Source organism: Xiphias gladius, chromosome 4 (assembly GCF_016859285.1).
Source record: "Xiphias gladius isolate SHS-SW01 ecotype Sanya breed wild chromosome 4, ASM1685928v1, whole genome shotgun sequence".
NCBI lineage: Eukaryota > Metazoa > Chordata > Actinopteri > Istiophoriformes > Xiphiidae > Xiphias > Xiphias gladius.
Window position 1 is genome coordinate 9,888,282 of NC_053403.1, and position 21,122 is coordinate 9,909,403.

The 21,122-nt window shown below is 43.2% G+C and overlaps 1 protein-coding gene across 5 annotated transcripts in view; it reads left to right on the forward strand.

Moving 5' to 3' along the window:
• The first annotated feature begins 5,976 nt into the window (after window positions 1–5,976).
• Window positions 5,977–21,122, forward strand: part of LOC120788908 (glutamate receptor ionotropic, kainate 2-like) — a 65,639-nt gene continuing 50,493 nt past the window's right edge. For 2 of the 5 annotated variants that reach the window (XM_040125167.1, XM_040125169.1), the window contains exons 1-2: window positions 5,977–6,110; window positions 11,340–11,416. In XM_040125167.1, coding sequence (XP_039981101.1) covers window positions 11,395–11,416 — 22 coding nt within the window. In that variant the 5' untranslated portion in view covers window positions 5,977–6,110; window positions 11,340–11,394. Of the gene's footprint in view, window positions 6,111–8,872; window positions 8,948–11,292; window positions 11,417–21,122 lie in introns of those variants that run through there. The other 3 variants (XM_040125164.1, XM_040125166.1, XM_040125168.1) reach the window with 2 other exon arrangements.

Genomic DNA, 21,122 nt, shown 5'->3' on the forward strand with positions numbered 1-21,122 from the left:
AGCTCATTTGGACTGTACGTGGCTCACAGGTTTACACAAAGTTATGATTCAGTGTGAGTAATGCAGACATATGTCCTCTCAGCAGATGGTGGGAAATAATATACAGATAGTAGGAGGTGCTGGATAGGAGTGCTGTTCAACAGCAATATGGGAATGTGGAGAGGTCAGTGAATCTAAATGTTGTATCATCAAAAAAAACATACATGCCAACACTGACAAGCGCAGGTATAACAGGTAATATTTGTTTTCCCTTTGCTTCTTCTTTCTCAACCAACATTATTTCTTTTTATAGCAGTAATAGTTTGCGTTTTCAGTGCAGGTTTAGTGTCCTTGCGACCCCGCTCACTTCTCTCTGCCCTCAATCATGCCTCTGCCATGTTTCCCTCAAAGTCAAATGCTCCTGATGTGAGCCTGCAACCCGCACAAGCTCCTGCAAACCCTTGAATGTACACACATAGGCAAACAGCCATATGCAGTATTTATACACACACATAGTGAGGGGAGCAGGGAGATACAAGGTGATTCCTGCCACCTCAACACCATCGACAGTTCCTCGGAAGATGAACACTTGTGATAGGTGCTGGAAAGAAACTCTGCAGTGCATTTCACAGAATGCAAAATGAGGGGAGAAAGCTTTTCCACTGTCTGTTGTTGGAAAACCTTGTGTTGTTTGGGTGTTTTGCTAATGCCTGCGTGCTTGTGCTGCATCAGTATTTCTGCCCTTTTATATGTTTTGCTGCTATTTAGCTTCGAATATGCATGTCTGTCCCCCAGTAAGACTGTGTTGATCTTGGCAAAATATGAGGAGACAGAGAGGAGGAGGAGGGAGGGAGTAAACTGGATGCAATCTGCTAAACTTCCCCTCTTCACTTTTTCTTAATGATGAAACTGAAGCGGAGAAATTCTGCTAGTGGTAGTGAAGCAAAAAGAAATCTGCACTATTGAAGTGCAACAGAAGTGTTGAAGCTTCAGAGCGTTATGGTGTTCCATTCTCTTCCATTAATCTCCCAATATTCCAAGGCTGTGAAGGCCTATTTATAGACCAGGGGATGATTAAGTGGTGAAGCACTGTGCCACAAAGGGAACCAAGCTCATTTTCTTTTTCCCATCCTCTCTCTTCCTCACTCACGCTCTACCTCCTTCTCTTTCTCTCTCTCTTTCCCTCCCTCTGTGTCTTTATTTTCTTTATCACCATCTTCTCACTCTGTCTCTCTGTTGTCCTCTTTTTCACAAGTATATACATTATATTATATACCCACCCTTCTTTTGCATAATTTAGCTGTCAGTGGAATTATGTTAGACTCGAGGGGGTATGGATTAGTCCCTCAATTCCATTTTTTTTCCTATTAAGCGTTTGACAAAAGAGTTTATGGAAGTGCTAATTGTTATGAGGCTACACAGGGGAGAGTGACAGCTTTAATAAGGGAGGATGAAGCCCCATCCAGCATGTTTTCATGACTACGTCGAGCTGGATCAAGAGAGATGGGTGTCCATTAGTTGTAAATAGAGGAGGAAAACATTTACCGAGATCCAACTTATACCTGCTATTGCGAAATGTCCTTGTAGAAGTAGAGCACTGCACAGGAAAAGGGTTAAGGTAATTTTTGCGTGATTAATGGTGGAAAGGAGAGAGGAGAGGGGAGGAGAGGACGGGACAGGACTGACCTCGCTCATGCTCAAGATCGGCCTCATTTCATCACCTCCTGAACACAAAGGGCGTAAATGAGATCAAACTCTTCTTTATGTTTTCAAAATGACCCTCCCTCTTCTGGTCCAGGTCCATATTTTTCCCTCGGTTTTACGGAGGCTTAGGTGGCAACCTTTTCCTGCAAGGCGGATTTTGCACAGGGCTTACTCTAGATGCTGAGGACCTCTGTAACAAGTACTTGTCTATTAGAACCGGCCTGAGGATTTGTGCGAGGAAGAGAAACAACAGACAGTCATGTAAGACTTGAGATTTGAATATGTTGACCATTTTGTCATTCAGAAAAGCAGGAAGGTGTCTACATCTATTTGTGAGTGGGATGCTCAGAATTCTATATTGAGAATTTATGCAGAAGTATATCTCTTATACAAAAGAGATATATGTTTTTCTGTCAATAACTTTAATAGTTAGGGGTTGAAAGTCCCTACATTTATTGCAATTTAACACATCTCATATGTCCTTAAATCTATCACAGTTCTTTGCAACCACACAACAACCAGAGCTTGTATTTAAAGACAAATTTGTCACACTTTTTTAGCATTTCTGTTTATCTGCCCAATATATTTTGGTACTACTGCAGTCTTGGCAGTCCATGAAAACACTCAAGCTGTAGAAGGCACAGTCCATGTACCTTGAGTTATTTTTAATAAATCCCTAACCAGGCAATTTGATAATTCTCAAATCCGTGCGTCAAATGCCATTTAATCTAAAGACACAAATTTATCACATTTATGATGGTACAAATTTGATTCATGCCGAATTACGTGTAAATTAATAGCTCAGCCTCCAACACTACACTGTCTGGGTAGTGAAACACCAACTTTAAATCCCCTTTACCAAAGCAATATGAGCCTGAAAAGCTATTAGAGCATGACTCCTGAGAGATGAACAAGACAAAAGCGTTATGCCTGTACCCTTCCGGAAGGTGAGAACAATACCAGGCTATTTTCACTCTGAAAAGCCATATTAGTCGTGCCAGCTTTTGCCTGCCGGCAACTCCTCTGTGATAGCTGTCTGGGGCATTTTGTTTCCAGTCACAGTAGCTGATCCCTTGATTGAAAACATTGAATGCTGAGAGGGTGTTATCCCTGTTTGGAGTTTCTGATCCTGGATATCTGAGGCGACTGCTGGGCCCTCTCACCCCCAGCTGCAACAGTTGATCCCTGGATCTTTGTGGAAGCAGAGTGGATTACAATGCTGGGATGGAAGCCCTAAAAATGTCAGAGATGTTTGCCTGGTACGACCCTTCACTGAGAAGAAATTTTTCAGGTGTGTAAATGCATGTAAAGCAGATTTCCTCATGGAAAAGCTGAGGCATTCCTACCAGAGCTTCCCTGTCTGTGGGACTGTGACTGTGAAAGTCCTTGTAGAGGTGTTACACGCCTGAAAAAGATGCCCTGTGTTTTCTTGCTATCACTTCCTACGTGTTGACACAGGTCTAGTTTTATATTGCATGGTGACATGACATCATGTTAGTGGCATTTGCATTTACAGGTGGTTTCTGTGCCTGTTCTGGCAGTGGTTTGAAAAATGGTGAGAATTGGACCTAGCACTAATGAGCCTCCATTAACAAAGCCCCAGATGTGCACAATATCACCCATGTGTGTCCATACTTTGTGTACCCTTCCATGTCTTTCTCTGAAAGGCCCTTCTCCGACTCTCGTTCATGGATACCAAACATGGCGATGTCTTTGCAGAGAGCAAAATTTATTTGAAGCTTTTGTATAACAGTTTGCGAAGCCTTGTGAGCTCCCTTCTTATTCTCCAGTCCCTTTCTCTGCAGGCAATTTCTTGACCACTATTCCAAGGCGGAAAGTCACTTTAGCAAGCATTGCCAAGATCTCTATTTGAGGGCCAAAATATTTAGGCAGACAGATGCATTTGTCCACGTTTTGTCTATTCCTCTCTTTCAAACTTACATTCCGGCTCTCTCTGTCTCTCTCTGTCTCTATCTCTCTCATACACACTCACATCCAAGCACACACAGGGGGCTGTTTCTTCATGATTCACACTGAGAAATGCCCTGTAAGGATGTCCTTATCCTGCAAACCAGACTCTGCTGGATGCTCTGTAATAACAACTCCAGCCGTCCACCATCCAATAAGCCTGACTCTCTGCTGTGTATGTATGTGCGTGTGCTTTTGTTTTTGTGTGGCTCGGTGTTTGTGAATATGTATGACTTGATCTGAAACCACAAAGCTCAGAAAGCATTTATTTTCCCAACAAGTACAAAGAAATAAACAATTTATACTGAATAAATAAAGGAAATAAAAATATTTATTTATTTAGTTTTACCTGTGTTTGATTGCATTTAGGGGTTATTAGAAAATCTCAGCATCTCATATTTCTCTCATAGATAATACGATTGATGGTGAGAACCCTAAATAAAATTTTAAAAAGTAAAATAAAAATTTTAATTATTGATTGCTTGGAACATAGTGATCATATGGATGGACAGAAGCAGATTACACTGCGGGAGAAGTCTGAGAAGTTTCTTTGAACATTTTTACTTTTTTACACCAGGAAACTGGGTCAGCTTGCCATCCATCAGAACGACAGTTCTAATGGATGGCAAGCTGACCACAGCTTCTACGAACTTTTCAGACCGACCTTTCTGTATTTAATACTCAAAATATAGGGGTTCCTTTGCAGTAGCACCTAAAACATGGTACAGACATGTTATAAAAATGAGACCGGGGGTTATCATTTGTAAATGGTGGACACAAAGTCCGTTGGCTTTTATTTTGAACTTTTGTGCAAATGGTTATGGCCACTCTGGGACCATGAAGCATAATGCTTTACTGCCTTGTTCATCCTTGTCTGAAATGATGATGCTATCTTTAACTAAAACTAATTAAAATTATGGATCCAGAGAGTGAAAGAGATTTAATTTAAGATACATTGCGTGAATAAAATCTGAAGAGGAGCCAATTTAGAGGTCCTAAAAAAAACCCATGGTCGATTCACAAAAGTGTTTTACTTATTTGGTCTAATTACACCTCTTCTCTTGCTATGTGGGCTCGTAAAGAATGTGCTTGATTGACATCTCCTTGAAACTCCCCGGCACTTTCATTGGTTTGTGAAGTTTGGAGAGCCCATGTAACTCCAGCATAGCTCCACCCATCCTAAACATGAGTAGAGGTCTAATCGGACAGAATAAGTGAAAACCTGCGTGGACATACATGGGGCTTTAATCAATGGCGAGTAGACCGACTTGTCATAGCAGGCAAAGCACAGGTGGAACTAATAACATGAACAATGGCTCAATTCCATCAAGTTTCCCAGTAAGCTATGACTGTGAAGCCGCATGCACAATAGCAGGGCCCTGAAACTGCTGGTCTAAATGGAATGCAGTTGTTATTGTTATTGATCACAACTGTACTTCTCCTGCTGTGACATGCCAAAGTGTCTGCTGTGAAAAAGGTCCATATTGGTTTCATTAGAGACCTAAGCTACACGTATTCAATGGGGCAGAAGGGTCACAATTGTCATGGTAATCACCAGTATTGATTTTGATTTTCGTGATACATTGCAATACAGATGCAGTAACATGACTGAACTATACCACAGTAAAGATGCCCTTTCACACAGAGGACAAATTGAATTTACAAATGTATACAAACCAGTGCGTGATTCAAAACGTCGCACAATGCAGGCGTAGTACTAGAGAGAAATGAGGCACATCCAACTATGCTACACAGTCATTCAAAATACACCTCCATTGTCGAAATTATTGCAATTATTGTAATCAAACTGTTTGTACGGCAGTGTTTCGCCACTGTAAAGTGTGGCGCCGTTGAATGGATGTTAGTTTTTAAAAGCGGTTGCCGCTATGCATGTCTTAATTCTTTAAATGGGTGACAGAGAGGCCAAATACTGGACAATATTTAGATGCAGTGTATTTCTGTTTTGATTTCAAGGAACAGTAGGGTCACACATTCTGACAAGGGTTCACCAGAAGCTGTGACCCTTCATTCTCATGTGCTTCTGTTAACCTGCGAAGAGAGGAAGCTACGTTCAGTAATTATCAGGCGGGCCACTGGGCGTTTCTCCCACCTCTATTAAAGGCTGAAAAATATGTCGAGGTCAACCGAAGCTCATTAGAAATTAGAAGACTGTCATTTCTGACACAGTGCAATTATACAATTATACAAGGTGACGTCCGTGCAACAGCGCCGCCCTTGCGGTCAACGCTTTACAAAGGTCACAGAATGCGTTTTTTTAAGGCAGGAGCGTCAGGTGGAGCGTGACAATCATCCCGCCCTCGAGTAACCTGATTGGACAGGCTCAGTAACAGCCTATCCCTGAACAGCATCCGTCTTCCTGCTTAATCCATTCAAAACATGACGAGGTAAACAGTCCCACGCCCGAGCTTAACTTCGTTGGAACGCGCACGACGCTTTTGGTAAGCAAATTATGATTTAACGATTTGACCGCGGCCGGTCCGGTCCGTGTTTTGACAGGAGCAGTTGTTACCAGACGCTAGTTTAGGCTAGGCCTACCGAAAATGTTGACCTACAGGTAGCCCCCCCCAGAAGCACGAGCACTTGTGATAGCCAATGTTAGCTAACATAGTGTTACGCTTTCGTCGAGCTAAATGAGTCTCTTTTTTTTTTTCCTGGTCAATTTTGAAAAGTTTTTTTTTTGCGTTGTTTATGTTGTGATGCCTGTTACTGAAGCTGGTCGACAGCATTGTCTTGTCAGAACTGTGCGGTTTACGGTCACATTGATATTCGTAATCTCAGTTGCCAGACTACCGGCTACACCGTGTTGTCCACCCCGTATATATCAGTGAGGGTAGGCTGAATAACAGAAACACCCCTCTCTGTAATTGCAATGCAGTTCAACAGCAACACAGACTACGACCTCCAAAACCATAAAGCATGAACTCCTCTCTAAAACGGTCTCAACAAAAGCTGAACATTATAACCTTCGTGAGGGTGGGATTTACTGCACGACCGTTGTATTGGACTCCATTAGTTTCAGAAAAGTGCAACTTAAAAACTGGCGGCTGAGTGTATCATCTTTTGTATGATTTTCAACTTATATTGAGCAGCTGTAATATGAGGTATTCCGCACATGCTGTATTGTAATGCACATTACTAGTTTTTCTGTAATGCTAAAAATGGGAACCTTTCTAACTGTGGTAGTACTGTAACGTGTTAATTTGGTCATTACTGTAATGATAAAGTACCTTGGTGCTACCATGGTAATGGGTGATTTGGTCACAGTTACGATGACACATGACCACAGGACTGGTAGAATTTACCATAGCACATCATGGCGCTGACTAAATTACTGTGCCATTTTTGGAAAAAGTATTACTAGTGGATAGAAGTTACAGATGGCTGTCACATTACAAAGTCAGAGAGCAGCATCGGAAGCAAATCTGCCTGACTGCAGTTACTGGAGATGGAGGGGGATGCGGTGGGGTTTGCAGGCATCTGTCAGTACTAACTGGAAGTGACAGCGTGCAGAGAGGTCCTAATTACTGTCTCACTTGACTAATTGTCATCTCTGAAGAATGTATTCCCACTTAGGTCCTAGGGATTTCATTGACAGCACTGCTCAAGTCATATAGGCCAATGCTGACTTCTGCATGCGGCTATGCTCAAAGGCATTGCTGAGGCAAAGCCATCAGTGGGAAATGTAAATATACTGAGCTCAAAACTGCCATGATTGCAGGCTCAAGTGAGGCGTGCATGGTGTGGTACATTTGCAGGGACAAATGCTGTGACACCGTAGCCGGGAAAAGGAACGGGTTTATACGTTTTGTATGTGTGAGTGCTAAAGGAGAAAGCGTGTGTGCTTTAAAGAGGCCCCTACTTCAACTTGCCAAAGTGTTAAGACATCCTCAGCTACAGTCACCCTGACATAATAGGCAGATGAAGTGAGACCATTGTTGGCTTTCTCGAGCCAACCAAAGTTAAAATAAACTTGTAGCATTCAGAATAATGAGGTAGAGATGGGCCTTTAGTACGGGCAACTGAAATGAATGAATGTCCTCTTTTTCAGGGTTTTACCATTCAAAGTGCATCAGCTTCTCGTTTCCATGGTTTCCCTTCCCTGTGCCAATGCTATCTTTCACCAGTCTGCCTGTGCGAGAGAGCTAAGGAGGGAGGGCAGAGAGCGAGAGAGAGCGAGAGACAGAGAGAGAGAATGACAGAAGGCTTTTAGCAGTGGTTATCTCTCCTTTGCATAAAGTCCCCTTTGCATTACCCAGTGCATGAATGGCATCGGAATAAACACACCAGCCAGCTCATATGGAAGCCTCCCTGGGTTACAAGTGAGTGGGTGTGTATAAACTCATCTAATTTGTGGTCTCCTTCAAAAAACGACACGGTGTGATCATGGACGGGAAAAAGAAAGAGTACATCTCCCAAATGGCACAGGGGTATTTTCCCATTAGTCACGACAAGCTAAAGGAGCAGGAGTCATTTTAACATTGTAATGAGACAATTTGCCATACCCATCACCTCCTCTTGTCTAAACGGTTTACACACACCGTTATCTCATCCTGACTGGATTACTTGGAAGCGAAAAGTTTGTTACACTATGACCTCTAATTGGTAATCAAGATATTATCACACAAAACAATGAACTCGGCTGTTTTTTTTTGTCAAAGTAGCATAAGCCATACTTTTGTTTTTTAAATGTCCAGGGTTCAGGCACAGAAATACGATACTATTTAGATTCACATTAGAGAATCGAGTCGGAATCAATTGTGGCAGTGGCTTAATTCTATCTCGCAAATTAAATTTTGGGTGCACTGAGTGTAGGAGCGCCCGGTGGCATTTCACGCTCAGCGCGATGCCTTCGCATCGGGCCAGGGGGCGCTGTGACTTCGAGAGGCAGGCGGCGTGTGCATGTCGGTTGACGTCGCCTCCCCGAGTTCAATAAGCAATTCCTCTCATGCCGCGTGAGGCTCTGCCGACTTGTACGGAAACCCCGAGTCTTCTCCTTAATTATGCCAGTGGTCCAGATGGCGGCGTGATGAGTGCCGTTCCCTTTGATGTGCTCACACTGCAGAGTGCCGGTGTGTAGACCCCGCGCCGAAACCCACACGCGTTCAAAGTCGGTGTTCGCACCGCCCTACTTGATCCCACCTCGTGTCCTGCTTTGGCTGATGATAAAAGCGCCGTCGTCAGTGATAAATGTGTTAGCTTTTATTTGTGTGTGGGGGGGATTCGACGGATCCGGTAACGTACAATGGGGTAGCACTCCAACAAAAGACGAGGGCGGGTCAGTATGTGTCAGTATGTGTCAGTGTCCTTTGCTTATCCACACCTTTACTATTAATGTCACTATTCTGCGGTCTAATGACGATAAAATGCATGTGCAGTAAACAGCAACGATGCTTCAAAAATATCCTAGTGACACCGGAGGAGACAAAATATCATTGAGTATTACAAGGTAATCTGGAAGATATATTTTAAAGGCACTAGGTCCATACGGGACAATTGCGGTGACTTTATTGGGGAGTACTTCTATGCCACACACACACACACACACACACACACACACACACACACACACTCATAGACTCATGCATATCCTACACAAGCCAGCCATTCACACGTGAGTCACACAATGACAGTGTTTATCCTTGGCTTTGGATGCTGGTGGGCGCCGATCAAAGAGCTCCTTTCACATCCCCGTTGGGATTAAATGGCCCTGCACCTATAGCTGCAGCTACCGCGCTGGCCCATGACGAGCGTCTCGTTGCTGGCGGACTTTGATAAGGCGCACGGAGTCTTGAACCACTAGCGTGTAGGCCCACACAAGAGCCGCAGATCCCCGTCTTCTCGGTGCCGCGCACCCTATAGGGTTCACCCTCGTTTGAACCCGCTAATCAGATAGAAAGGGCGGTAGGCCCACTTAGTATCTCCAGAGATACTGCACGTCTTCTCCCGTGAAATTTAAGCAGCAGTGGAGCCTTTGAGTGTATGTCACACACACACACACACACACACACACACACACACACACACCTTCACATCGGAGGATGGCTCGCACTCGAGAAAAAGTCTGTTGCTGGAAGGCTTTCAAGTCTAAAGTGGAGTTATTTGCATAGGTTAAATATTCGTGCCTTTCAGCAGCTTCTGTCGATATAGCCTAACGGATTTGCTGTTCTGCCAATTTTAATTCCTTTCATCCCACTCCTCCCACCTCTCTGGAATGATGGTGTAAACTGTTGAAAGGGCTGTGGCTTGAAATCTCGTAAAAAAAAAAAAAAAAAAAAAAGGAGGTTTAGAAAGGGAAGTTATGAATGACAAAAGCAGAGAGTGGACCTACATATATCCCGCTCGGGTGTGCGGGATATATGAGAGAAATCACTGCAATGAAATCCTGCGGGTATGAGATTCCCACGTCGCTTGTGTGCAGAGGTTGGCCGGTTACTGTGCGCAGGGTGTACGGAGTTGGTTCTTCGTGTGTACACATGCGGGAGATGCCCTCAGAATTGGCCCGTAGGCTTCAACAACCCGCAGCGTGTTAACCCCGGCTTGGTCGCCGCCAGGGCAGCCGTCTGAACTCCGTGGAGGACCGCCGCTGGAGCTGACTCGGCCGCCGCTTGAGTGCGCAGGCTTGCAGTGTCTCTGCCCATGGTGCTGAAAAGAGATCCCGCTCTAACAACAAGTGAAAAACGTGAGAGTGTGGCGTTAAGGAGAGGTCGGAGTCGCCCCTTTTATCACGTAAGATGATCAAGTTTGATCAAGGGCATATAATAACTTTACTTTCATCATCATAGGCTTGCCCTTGCTCCTGTGAGTGGATCCCAATCTGGTGGTCCCGTAATTTGGACTAATTGCGAGTAGGCTCAGGGGTTCGGCCCCATGAGAGAGTGCGTGTTTACCGACACAGTTTCGAGAAGCATGTGAGCTTGGTGCCAGTTGAGTTGTGGAAGAAACGGAGGAAAAAACGCAGCCTAGAGAGGTGGAATGAAATAAAGTTTCCTGCTCCTCCCTCCCCATTTTTTCTGCCTCCCTTTCCCTCTATCCATCCATCCACCCCTCTTTCTGTTCTCCACCTCCCTCTTTTTCACCTCTCCCTCTCCCTCTCCCTCTCTCTCTCTCTCTCTCTCTCACTGGCACCGTCTCTGTCTCTCTCCGGTGCGCGTTCACAACACTAACCTTGGCTCGACGTCAGAGCCTGTGCAGCAGTGCAGTATAATGGGAGCGCAAGCAACCCAGAGCGCCTCATAGGGGGGCTGCATCTCGCTGCTGTATCCTGTGCCTGGCGCTCTCCTAGCTCCTCTCCAGCCCGCTCCAGCACATCACCTATAGCCCATGCTCTGGCTGCCCCCTCCCCACCGGATCCGTACCCTTCGACATGGACGTCCCGCCGTCCCTCGACCCGGAGGATTGTTGTTTCTTGGCGCAGTGAAGGAGGAGAAGGAGAAGGGGAAGGGATCATGCCGGGACTGCTAATGGATTTAGGGAAAGCGCAAGTGACCATGCCGTGATCTTGCGCATCCAGGGCCGCCGTCACCCTGCCTTGCCCAACGACCGTAGACGAATTACGGGGGAATCGAACCCGCGCACCGGGGGGATTAAACCACTGTGCATTTTTTTTTTTTTTTAAACAACATGAAGATTACCTCCCATCATCTGATGATAACCAGTCTCGTTTTCAGGTCCAACCTCAGGCTGATCCCGCTTCTGCTGCTGTTTCTCGGTTACACTCGCGGGATGCCGCACGTTTTAAGATTTGGTAAGATTCTTCTTACGTTCACCATTTCATCTGTAACGATGTCTGATCACACGGACTGCCCGCATGACACTCCACAGCCAAACGACATTGACGGGATGCAAAAGCAGAATATATCCGGACGTTTTTGTCCCCGTCTTACCTCGTTTCGATATTGAGAGTGTAGAGTTGGCCGAGGAATTGAACCTGCACCCTAAAATCACGTTTGTTCATGAGTAGTTTACACTTGTATCTTTACAGTCTCATCATTTTCCGTATCACTGTTCGGGAGGTTGTTGGTTTTTTTGTTTTGTTTTTGTTTTGTTTTGCGGGATGCATCACACCGTGAAGGATGAATGTCGTTTTCCCACAAACTAAACTAAACCACTAAACCAACGATACAGTAACTTTTAAAAGAAAATCAACGGCGACCCGTTGGTGAAGGCGTACTCCTATGCAACAGTTCACGGATATGGGCAGCTGATGAAACTCAAGGAAACAAACAAACAAAAAAACAAACAAACAAACATCACTTCTGGACTCTCTGCTCGCTTCCTCGCACCAGTATACTCGAAGGGGTCCTGCATCTCCAGGGCCTTTTAAACTGCTGACATCCTCAACAAGTCCTCCGCAGTAAATGTTGACACGTGAACGTTGCCCCCCCTGAGCGCGGATCAATCACTCTGATCTGGCACAAGGGCCAGTCAATACTCCGGGCAGTACTTTTTTTTTTCTTTTTTCTTTTTTTAATCCTTAACCCCACCGAACCGCTACCCAAACGGGAATTCCCGTGGCTCATTTATAACTTTTTTTTTTTTTATCGGCATTGATTTAAGCAGGTAGTTCCGGTTTTCAGTGGCGTTCGGCTGAGTCACGTCGCGAGCCACACAAACGTAACCCACATAGCTGTTAAACGCGCCGACCGGAAACCATCACTCGCGCTGACAGTGGCTGCTTAGGTGGAGACAAGTGGCCTAAAAAGTTGATCGGCCACTTCTCTTCAAGAGACTAGCCCACAGAAAACCCATCGTTTGGCAGGAGAAGGATGGAGCCTAATTAATGTCGATTATCGGAGGAGTTCTTCAGCCGTTGCCATTACGGGTGCAGTGTATGCTGATTCATGGCTTTAAAACTGTGCTGTTTAATACCCGTTTTTTCTGTCCCAAAATCACCAAAATCGCGGCCCCGTTTTGGTTTCATCTGTTGCTTAGTTAGATCCGTCTCAGGGTGGCTTCGTTTTGCCGATCTCATGTTGCATGTACGGCGCTCACCGTGGAGTGACAGGGGAGCCCCCCCCACCCCCCACCCTCACACACACACACACACACACACACACACACACACACACACACACACGCCCCCACCCCGACGGCGGATGTCATCAAGTGTTGACAACACATCCTTACAGTGCTCCCAATTCCCCCGAGGGTCCTGTTTAAGAGTCAGCCCGCGTCCGCGAGAGCCGCCGCTATGGCAACGGGATGTGCTTTTTTTTTTTTTCTTCTTCCCTGCTGCATCCTCAGCCCGAGGAGCGATTTCCCGTCTCGCACGTTGTCTGACAGCTGCCGGGCGTCTATTCAGTAATCCTCCGGGGGACGCCGACGTCCCCGCTTAATAGCATTTGACACCAAAGTTTCCAAGCCGGCAAAAATAATGACTCAGTTCCCGGGAGAGACAGTGGAGCAGTGATTGATAAAATATTTGAAGTACGCCTACACTGACACAGTAGGAGTAAAATCTGGCAGCGGATGCCGCGTTGATGTGTATATTTGTATATTATACTCTGTGAATATGATGACATATTTTATTTACTTATTTATTTATTTTTAAGACTGTTCTGGTGGCAGTGATACGACCGGAAGCGCGGCTAGAAAAAGCCCCCGAACCTCTTGTTCAGGACCACGGACAGCGAGCCGTCTTCCTGGCCAGCACGGCATGTGGCAAGACCGAACAAAAGACCGGAATGCATTCCAGAAAAGCTTTAGTTTCGGGGTTTTTTTTTTTACGTAGCATCGGCACCTTGTCAAGTCAGGCAGCACCTACTTTACCATTTTTGTTCGAGATCGCTCCAGTTGGCGTAGTGTAATTCATTCGCTTTAGAAAACGCGATATACTTATCCGTCTGCCAGTTACAGCTGTGTGTGGGCGATTTTTATCGAGAAATTAAAATGTATGTCAGTGTGTGTGTGTTAGTGCATGTGCTTTGAGAGAGGCGGGAGAAAATGCAAAATTTTTTCCAGTGCATTTCCTGTCCTGCAGGATGTGCTTGATCATCAGATAATCCCAGCTGCTCCTGCAAGAGGCTGGCTAAATGAGGAGTTCAACTCCCCTGGGTCTGTCTGTTCCCTTCCCACCGCAACTTCCATTCTGCCTGGACAGGCAGCTCACGTTGTACAACCACGGCTCTCCCGTCAGACCCAGAGCCCTTTTTTTTTTTTTTAAACGCACGCTATAACTCCGAAGCATAGTCAGCCCTTTGTATTCACAGCATCGGTCTCACCGTGGAAAAAAAAAAAGAAACAAGAATTGTGCGGGTCACCAGCTGCAGGCAAATATGCTGACCTTATTCCCAGACAGAATTGAATAATTGTTTTCAGTGTTTCTCACTTATAAATCATACAGGTAATTCATGTACTTAGATACTGAAATGGACCTGGTGCAGCCCTTACAAGCTGTAATAAAATGCACTTGAGAGAAGATTCTCTTTATATAACTAGTTCACACCTTTTGAGAGCACTTAATGAGACCTTGTAACTACGGGTCTCAGAGACCCAGAACAATGTTGGTATTTTTTAAGTCGCAATTTTTGATTTTCCTTCCACTTCTACCTGTACAATGTAGGCTGAGAAAAAGCTGTAAAATTCCCACTTTAAAAATGACATGAAATCTAACAGTTTGGTTTTTCTGGCATGAAAAACGTAACTATGTATTGAATTTGCAAGATGAGCCACGTTTTGATTACATTCTTATTTTTTCCTTAAATTTTAAGAGATTTTTTTTTTTTATGATAGGGATCACAGGAGATATTATAGCAAGATCTGACCTTCTTGCTGAAATGATGAATGAAAGTTCAGTACAACATAAGATGCTGCTATGGTAAAAGTTCAACTTTCTCAGTTGTCATAGATTGCCTGTTAAAATTCGCTGAGGTGGATAATCAGGGCTGTATTCTATAGCATCACGTGACAGCTAACTGGTGGGCTAAAACTAAAGGAGCTCATTTTACTTTCTTCCATGGAAACAGTGCTATATGATCTTATTTAGCTGTCCCCATAACAAATGTTCAGTCACTCAAGCAATGAGTCATCACATCTGCCATTTCATTAGAGCTGATTGAGTTTTTCTTACAGACGCGTCACATTCATAAAACGTCTTACAAAGAAACGAAACAGAGCGAAAATCATCAATGAAATTTGAAACAGTGTTTTATTTCTGATGTCCATAGTTGGTCTGCAGCTGGGAGGTTGAGTGATAACATTATCACCGCCATCTTCAAACAACATTGGCAGATGCATTATGTCCCGGGGCTGTCAACTGCTGCTGAAAGCATTGTTGACTCAGAGATGCTCATTTTGTTATTATTTCCTGCTTATATTTATGTTTTCCCAGTTCAGCCAAGTCCGGGAATATTTATGACTAAAACTCAACTTTGTTTTTCAGTTTTGAAAGGAAATCAAGTCATTTTTTTCAGTCCTCTGGCAAAAGACACAATCCCCTCTGGTGAAAGCTAAGTTTATCTAGCTACTTCCACAATACTGTGCCAGGGTAAAGGTCCTTAATTGCGTTAGAAATATTTAACACTCTTTTTATCCCCTCAACTATTGTGTTGAAATTACAAGGTTGTCAAGAACGAGCAAGAGTAGAGGGAGCAAATTCAAGGGGAGTTTGTAGTTAATTGACTTTGTTTGCTTTCGCTTTCCTCCAGCCTGAATTATCAGCATGCTGGAGTTTAGACTGGGTTTGCAGGAATTATGGATAACACCCTGTGCCCTGGCCCACTGCCAGCGTGTTCATGGCAAACACATTTAAATAGGCACAAAGCTGCTTAAAATATTCATGTGTCACTTGGCCCCGCCACAGCTTATAGAAATATGAAACTATCTCTTCTCTGCTGGCAAATGATTTCCATGGTTTAAAAATACCCACCGTGGGTTTCAAGAACAAAGAGGAGATCTGTTGTACATTAGCATGCAGCGCCACACATGGACTTGAAGCAGGGAAATATCTAGATGGATTTCTAAAACATGTTTACAGTCCCAAGTCTTTGAAGGTCTTGCTGTCATGCCTCAGTTACAAAAGGCTCAATGGTGATTAATTCAGTGTACAGATTTCTTGGCATTTTGAAATGGAAAATATCTGTGAGGTATGAAATTAGTTTTTCTGTTGTGTTTAGAATCAAGTCAATTTTTGAGATTTACCAGCTACATTTGAAAATATTATTTACATGAAAGGAGGCTTTAGGTGATTGACTTTGTTTGCGGAGTAACCATTTCTAGCATACCTGCGTCCTCTGACAAATGGTCTGTTTTTGCAACACAAATGGAAAACATCTGAGTCCTACCTACTTCTACTGCCTTATGGAAGGCTTGATTTCTGTATTGGCTTTCATTATTCACAGCCTATCACTCTTTGTCATTGTCTCTCATGGGTTTCCCTGGGTATCAGAAGGGTTTCAGGGTTGTACTGTGTGCGCAATTGTTCTGTGAATCTGTCCCTTGAGAAGAACACTGCAGCATGTCCAGCTGCCTGGTTGTCTGTCTCATAGCTGACTGAAGGTCAGAGCTGAAACCATACATACACACATACACACACACACACACACACACACACACACACACACACACACACACACACACATATATATATATATAATTGTTTTTTGTTTCTTTTTCTTTTTTTTTCTTTTTTCTTTTTTTTTCTTTTTTTCTTTTTTTTTGCGTCTTTTAACACACGTGGAGCTGTCCTTCTCGCAATCCCACCAAGGGAGATTGAAGAAAATTTGAAGTCACTGAGAGGTATAAGAAAAACAAGAGTGTTTGTTAGAGAGAGAGAGGGAGTTCTGTGTAAAGTGTGAGCGATAGTGAGTGAGCGAGCGAGAGAAAACAGTGAATGTTGAAGCCAGAAGACACAGAGTAAAGATAGATTAGTTTGCCTCAGAGCAGTCCACTCCCAGCCCACTCTCAGTTGTAGTCTTCTATTACTGTTTTGTGATGGCCGCTGTGAAGAAAGGCGGAAGGACAGTCGAGTATGCTGTGGAAATGTAGTTGGAGGCCAGGAGTCATGCACTGCAGCTCTGAGTAAATGTCAGCAGTATAGTATTAGCAAGCTGAAAATTTGCCTGAGACTACTTATTTGCATCAAATAGCTTTTAGAAGAAAGACAAATGGTTAAAACATTAATAACACAAATAGCCGTGTAGGTTCCTTGGGGAACTAAACCCAAATATGTATTTTTATTAGCCTCTAATAAATTTATCTATTATGTCTCTTTACGTTTTTGGCTCTCTTCACTTCCACTAGACCATAAGATGGTGAGAATCTATAAAAATCAATATGTTTGTATTGCTGCTAGGAATCATGAAGAAAAAAAAAAAGACAGACACTGGCAGCGCAGCAAGTAACCAGTGCCAAGTCCCAGATACCCCTTTCTGTGTATATCTATCAAAGGTTGCCATCTGTGAGAATGCAAACGCTTACACTTAAAAAAAAAAAAAAAAGAAAAAGAAAAAATGTGTACCGTAAGAAGTATGTGTAGGAGTGGATTAATAATGCGTGTTGCTGTGAATAAATGACGACTTTAAACAGCCACGAGCTGCAGGGATTTCTTTAGGACCGCATGGTTTTGATGTAGACACTATCATAGTTCTTGTTTCTTCTTTCGATCTGTCTTACATATTCCGAAGTCAGTCGGACTTGTTCATTTACTCTCAGCGTGATATATGTTCTTAACTGGCTGTGCTTCAAGTGGTTTGAAAAATTGACCTTTCGCTTGCTGCAACATTGTGCCATGCTCCGCTTTATATGTGGGAGTAACATGTTTTGCTTTAACAACCTTTAACTTCATAGGAGCTCAGCTTTGGTAATTAACTATTAAGTGGATGCTTAATAGAGGCAAACAAACCTGGTTTGTCAATGGTTTATTATGGAAACTGGCGATAGTGCTGTTTGGGAGCTAGAGTAAATGTTTAATGTGTATTTACTCTATGATTGATGACTGTAGGAGGGTCATTGATTGCCATTTGTTGGATGTGTTTGTTGCTAAAGGGCTCAATTGTAAATATGCATTTCTAATTTCATCCATGTATTTATATATGGATCTAAAACTGTGTCTTAATGTGTCTTATGAACAGAGGCACATGTGCATTCCAAGCACACAGACCAAGTAAACATACTTGATGGCACATACACCGTAAATGAAAGCACTGAAGTCCAACCTACATGGGATTCGGAAGTCAATTGATTACAGAACGCCCTCCAGCTGTGTTGGGTATGATGTGTGGCACCAATCAGGTTAGGAAGTGGTGATTCACCTTCAGCCCAGCCAACTGAATAAAGGAGTAAGAGGAGGAGGGGGAGCATTGGGCTAAAATAGAGAGCTAAATTCGGGCTCCCATTGACAGCACGGCCGATCGGATGAATGACTGTTCCTCTGTCTGAATCAAGGACACGTGGGGAAACGGGCTCTGGAGGAGAACGTGTTGAGGCAGGCTTACTTAAAATCATGTTCTTTGAATCAGCATGACACTCTATTGTCCACGATCCAGGGCTATGCAAAATGTCCTCCTGCAATGTTGAACATTCCTTTTGCTCATAGGATTTTTTTTTAAGTGTTTGTGTAGCATTCTTGAACCATCCTTCCAATCCTTTTGCTTTGAGAGTATTTGCAATAAGGAAACTTGAAAAGCGCAGTATCAAGGAAAGAAACTAGTGCATTTGTGTCTGATTTAGTTAAAGTAAGCAGTGTTAAAGAAAACCTAAAGATAACAGATGTAAGCTGTCATTAGTTAAAGAACTTAAAAAGATTCAACTCATTTTGAGAAACATTTTGACAAAGCTTTCCTGCTAAGACCTACAGCTTTTGGCTTCAGTAGCCTTTGTCAGGGTTCTGTTGTTAGTCGCCCACACTCAAAACTACACAACTCCCCTATTTGTTTGATATGACCCAACAATCTTCCCCTTATCCACACGCAAAGCATTATAGCGGACTGGAACAGACTTGGATTGATTTCCCATCTTGCAAAATCTGTTTTACGATTTTTAAGGAGACATAATGAATCCAATTGCCTCCCTTGCACAGCTACCAATGAGATATACCCACACCCAGCCAGTGTTTTTTTTTTTTTTTTTTTTTTTTTTTTAAACATGACAAAGGGCCCCAAATTTCCTGCTCAACGGGGTGTGAGTAAATGTGAAAAATGGTGAAATAAACAGTAGTCGTAGTAGCACAGATCGGGAGAAAGGTTAAAACAGGACTCTTGATTTTCCATTTGTTTCACCTCTATTGTCTTTTTACGTTGAACCTCAATAGATCTTTTTCTTATATATTAAGAAAAAAATGAGCATGCACTTCATCAATCAGTAATTTATTTATTTTTTATCATTATGCTTCTGGGTGTTTTCCTCGCTAAAGTCAGCATGCAATGCTCTTTCATTTCTTTCTCTCTGTGCTACCGTGCATTTGCCTGTGTATGTTTGTAGAACAAGCAGGAAAAATTGACACACCTTTGCAGCAAAGTGTTGCGTATTGACTTGTACTTGTAGCTCTGATCATCAGCTAGCTTGAGTACAGCAGTGGCTCAAGGGAGGCTGATGAACCCAAACCAGGAGCTGACATTTTCCTGCCCTGTGGCTGAGGGAGAGGAGGTAGGATGCAGGTGTCTGTTCAGGTCTAATAGGCCATCCATTCAGTCGTTTAATTGAGTGTCTTTTATCTGCCTCCAGTGACCTCTTTTATTCTCCATTTCTCTCTCTTCGTTTCCCTCGCTCATCTATTTTTTCACGACCAATCCCCCCTCTTTTTCCTCCTCCCTCCCTCCCTCCCTCCCTCACATCCTTCTCCTCCAAACTCTCCTCTTTTTGGTTGTCTGACAGCCCACCCGTCTGCCATCTGCGTAATACCTACAGCTTACTCCGACTTTAGACATCATGCCAATCACCTGTTGTTTTCTATACACATCTGACATCTGACGGGCTGTGGGGACACAGTGTGACAGCGAGCTGCACTTTCAGCATCAAATCAATATCCAGAATCCAGAAAATAGAGTTTTCTGCCCATTTTCTTTTTTCTTCTTTCCCAATTTCTTTCCTTTTGTCCTTTTTTTTCCTTTGTCTCTCTGTTGTATTTGTCTCCCTTTGGCTTTTAGTTTGTCTCATGGACCTTCCATTCTACTTTGTTCTCTCTCACTGTCATCAAGCCTTACTTTCTCTCATCCCCTGGTCTCAGTGTCCTTGCACACAAAGGCATGATTCCCCATTTGACTTACACATTCCAAGCCTCCCCTTCTTATTGTGCCTATGAATTTCAAAGCAAGTAATACCCTTTCAGTCTCAGATTTCCATTTAACTTTCCCAATCCTGGAATAGACCACTGTACTGAAGCTTTTATCACCGTGACTCACTTTATAATGCATCTAACATATAGGGAACACGGCAGGGGCCTGCACAATACTCATTTGTCTCAAGGCTTAAAACTGTTCCCTATATTGCCTCCTCTATAATCGCCATATTCTTTTCATGGCAGATATGGCTTTGATTAGACAATATAGATCCAATATAGATACTGTAGTGAAAGAGCTTGCAAACCACCACCAATGACTCTCCTAGTGATTGTAATTTAATTTTAGTATGTTAAAAAATTATTGCCCTATCTATTCTTCATATTTATATTTTATTTCTAACATTTTTTTTTAGCATATTTAAGTCAGGGTTTAACATCCTCTTTGTCATTTCCTGTTTTGAAAATAATAACCATCTTTTGAGCATCGATCTCTAAATTTATGAAGATTAAAAAATTATTATCAGATCACCAAAATCCTGTTTTTAAAAAAAAAAAAATTCTCTCCATCGCCCTACAAAAACCCAGCTGTGAGCATTAAAGAGCTGCCTCCTGAATTAATTCTTGACCTTTGGCTCTGACACGAAATAACATCTGCCCTTCTACAAGAAAGTAAGTCTAATTTTACAGCCATTTTGTCCAAAATTACAACGGGGAGTGTGCAATACAGGGCCATTTTGATGAGCAGGAGAACAGTGAGAATTACAATGAGAGGAATAGAAGGAGGACAGGGACGGTAGTCTCATTTCTGTGACCTAATTACAACGTTATAAACTGAACGTCTTTTTAGCTCTACACCAAGGTCTGCTGCATATGATATATGTAAGATGCAAGTAAGAGAGGTTGTAGTGTAAGTTTATCCTGCACTCACACTTTTCAGATAAGAGTGATGGTTTCATGCCTAAAATGTAAATGTTCAGAGATGGCACAGTAGTGAGATGAGAGTCTTAGCATCCCACTTTTTGGCAAGTATGATGAGAGATAGTTGGAAATCCCACTGCTTAACTTTCACAGATTTTTTTTTTTTTTAAGGCCTGCAGATTACTGTTAGTCAAGTTCTCATGTATATTTATTTTGGTGAGCGATACAGCCTGAAGGCTGGAGTGTCCGGGGACGTTCAAGACACCCAGTCCATCCTGTCTGATACTTCTCAGCTGCACCACCATAAATGATAATA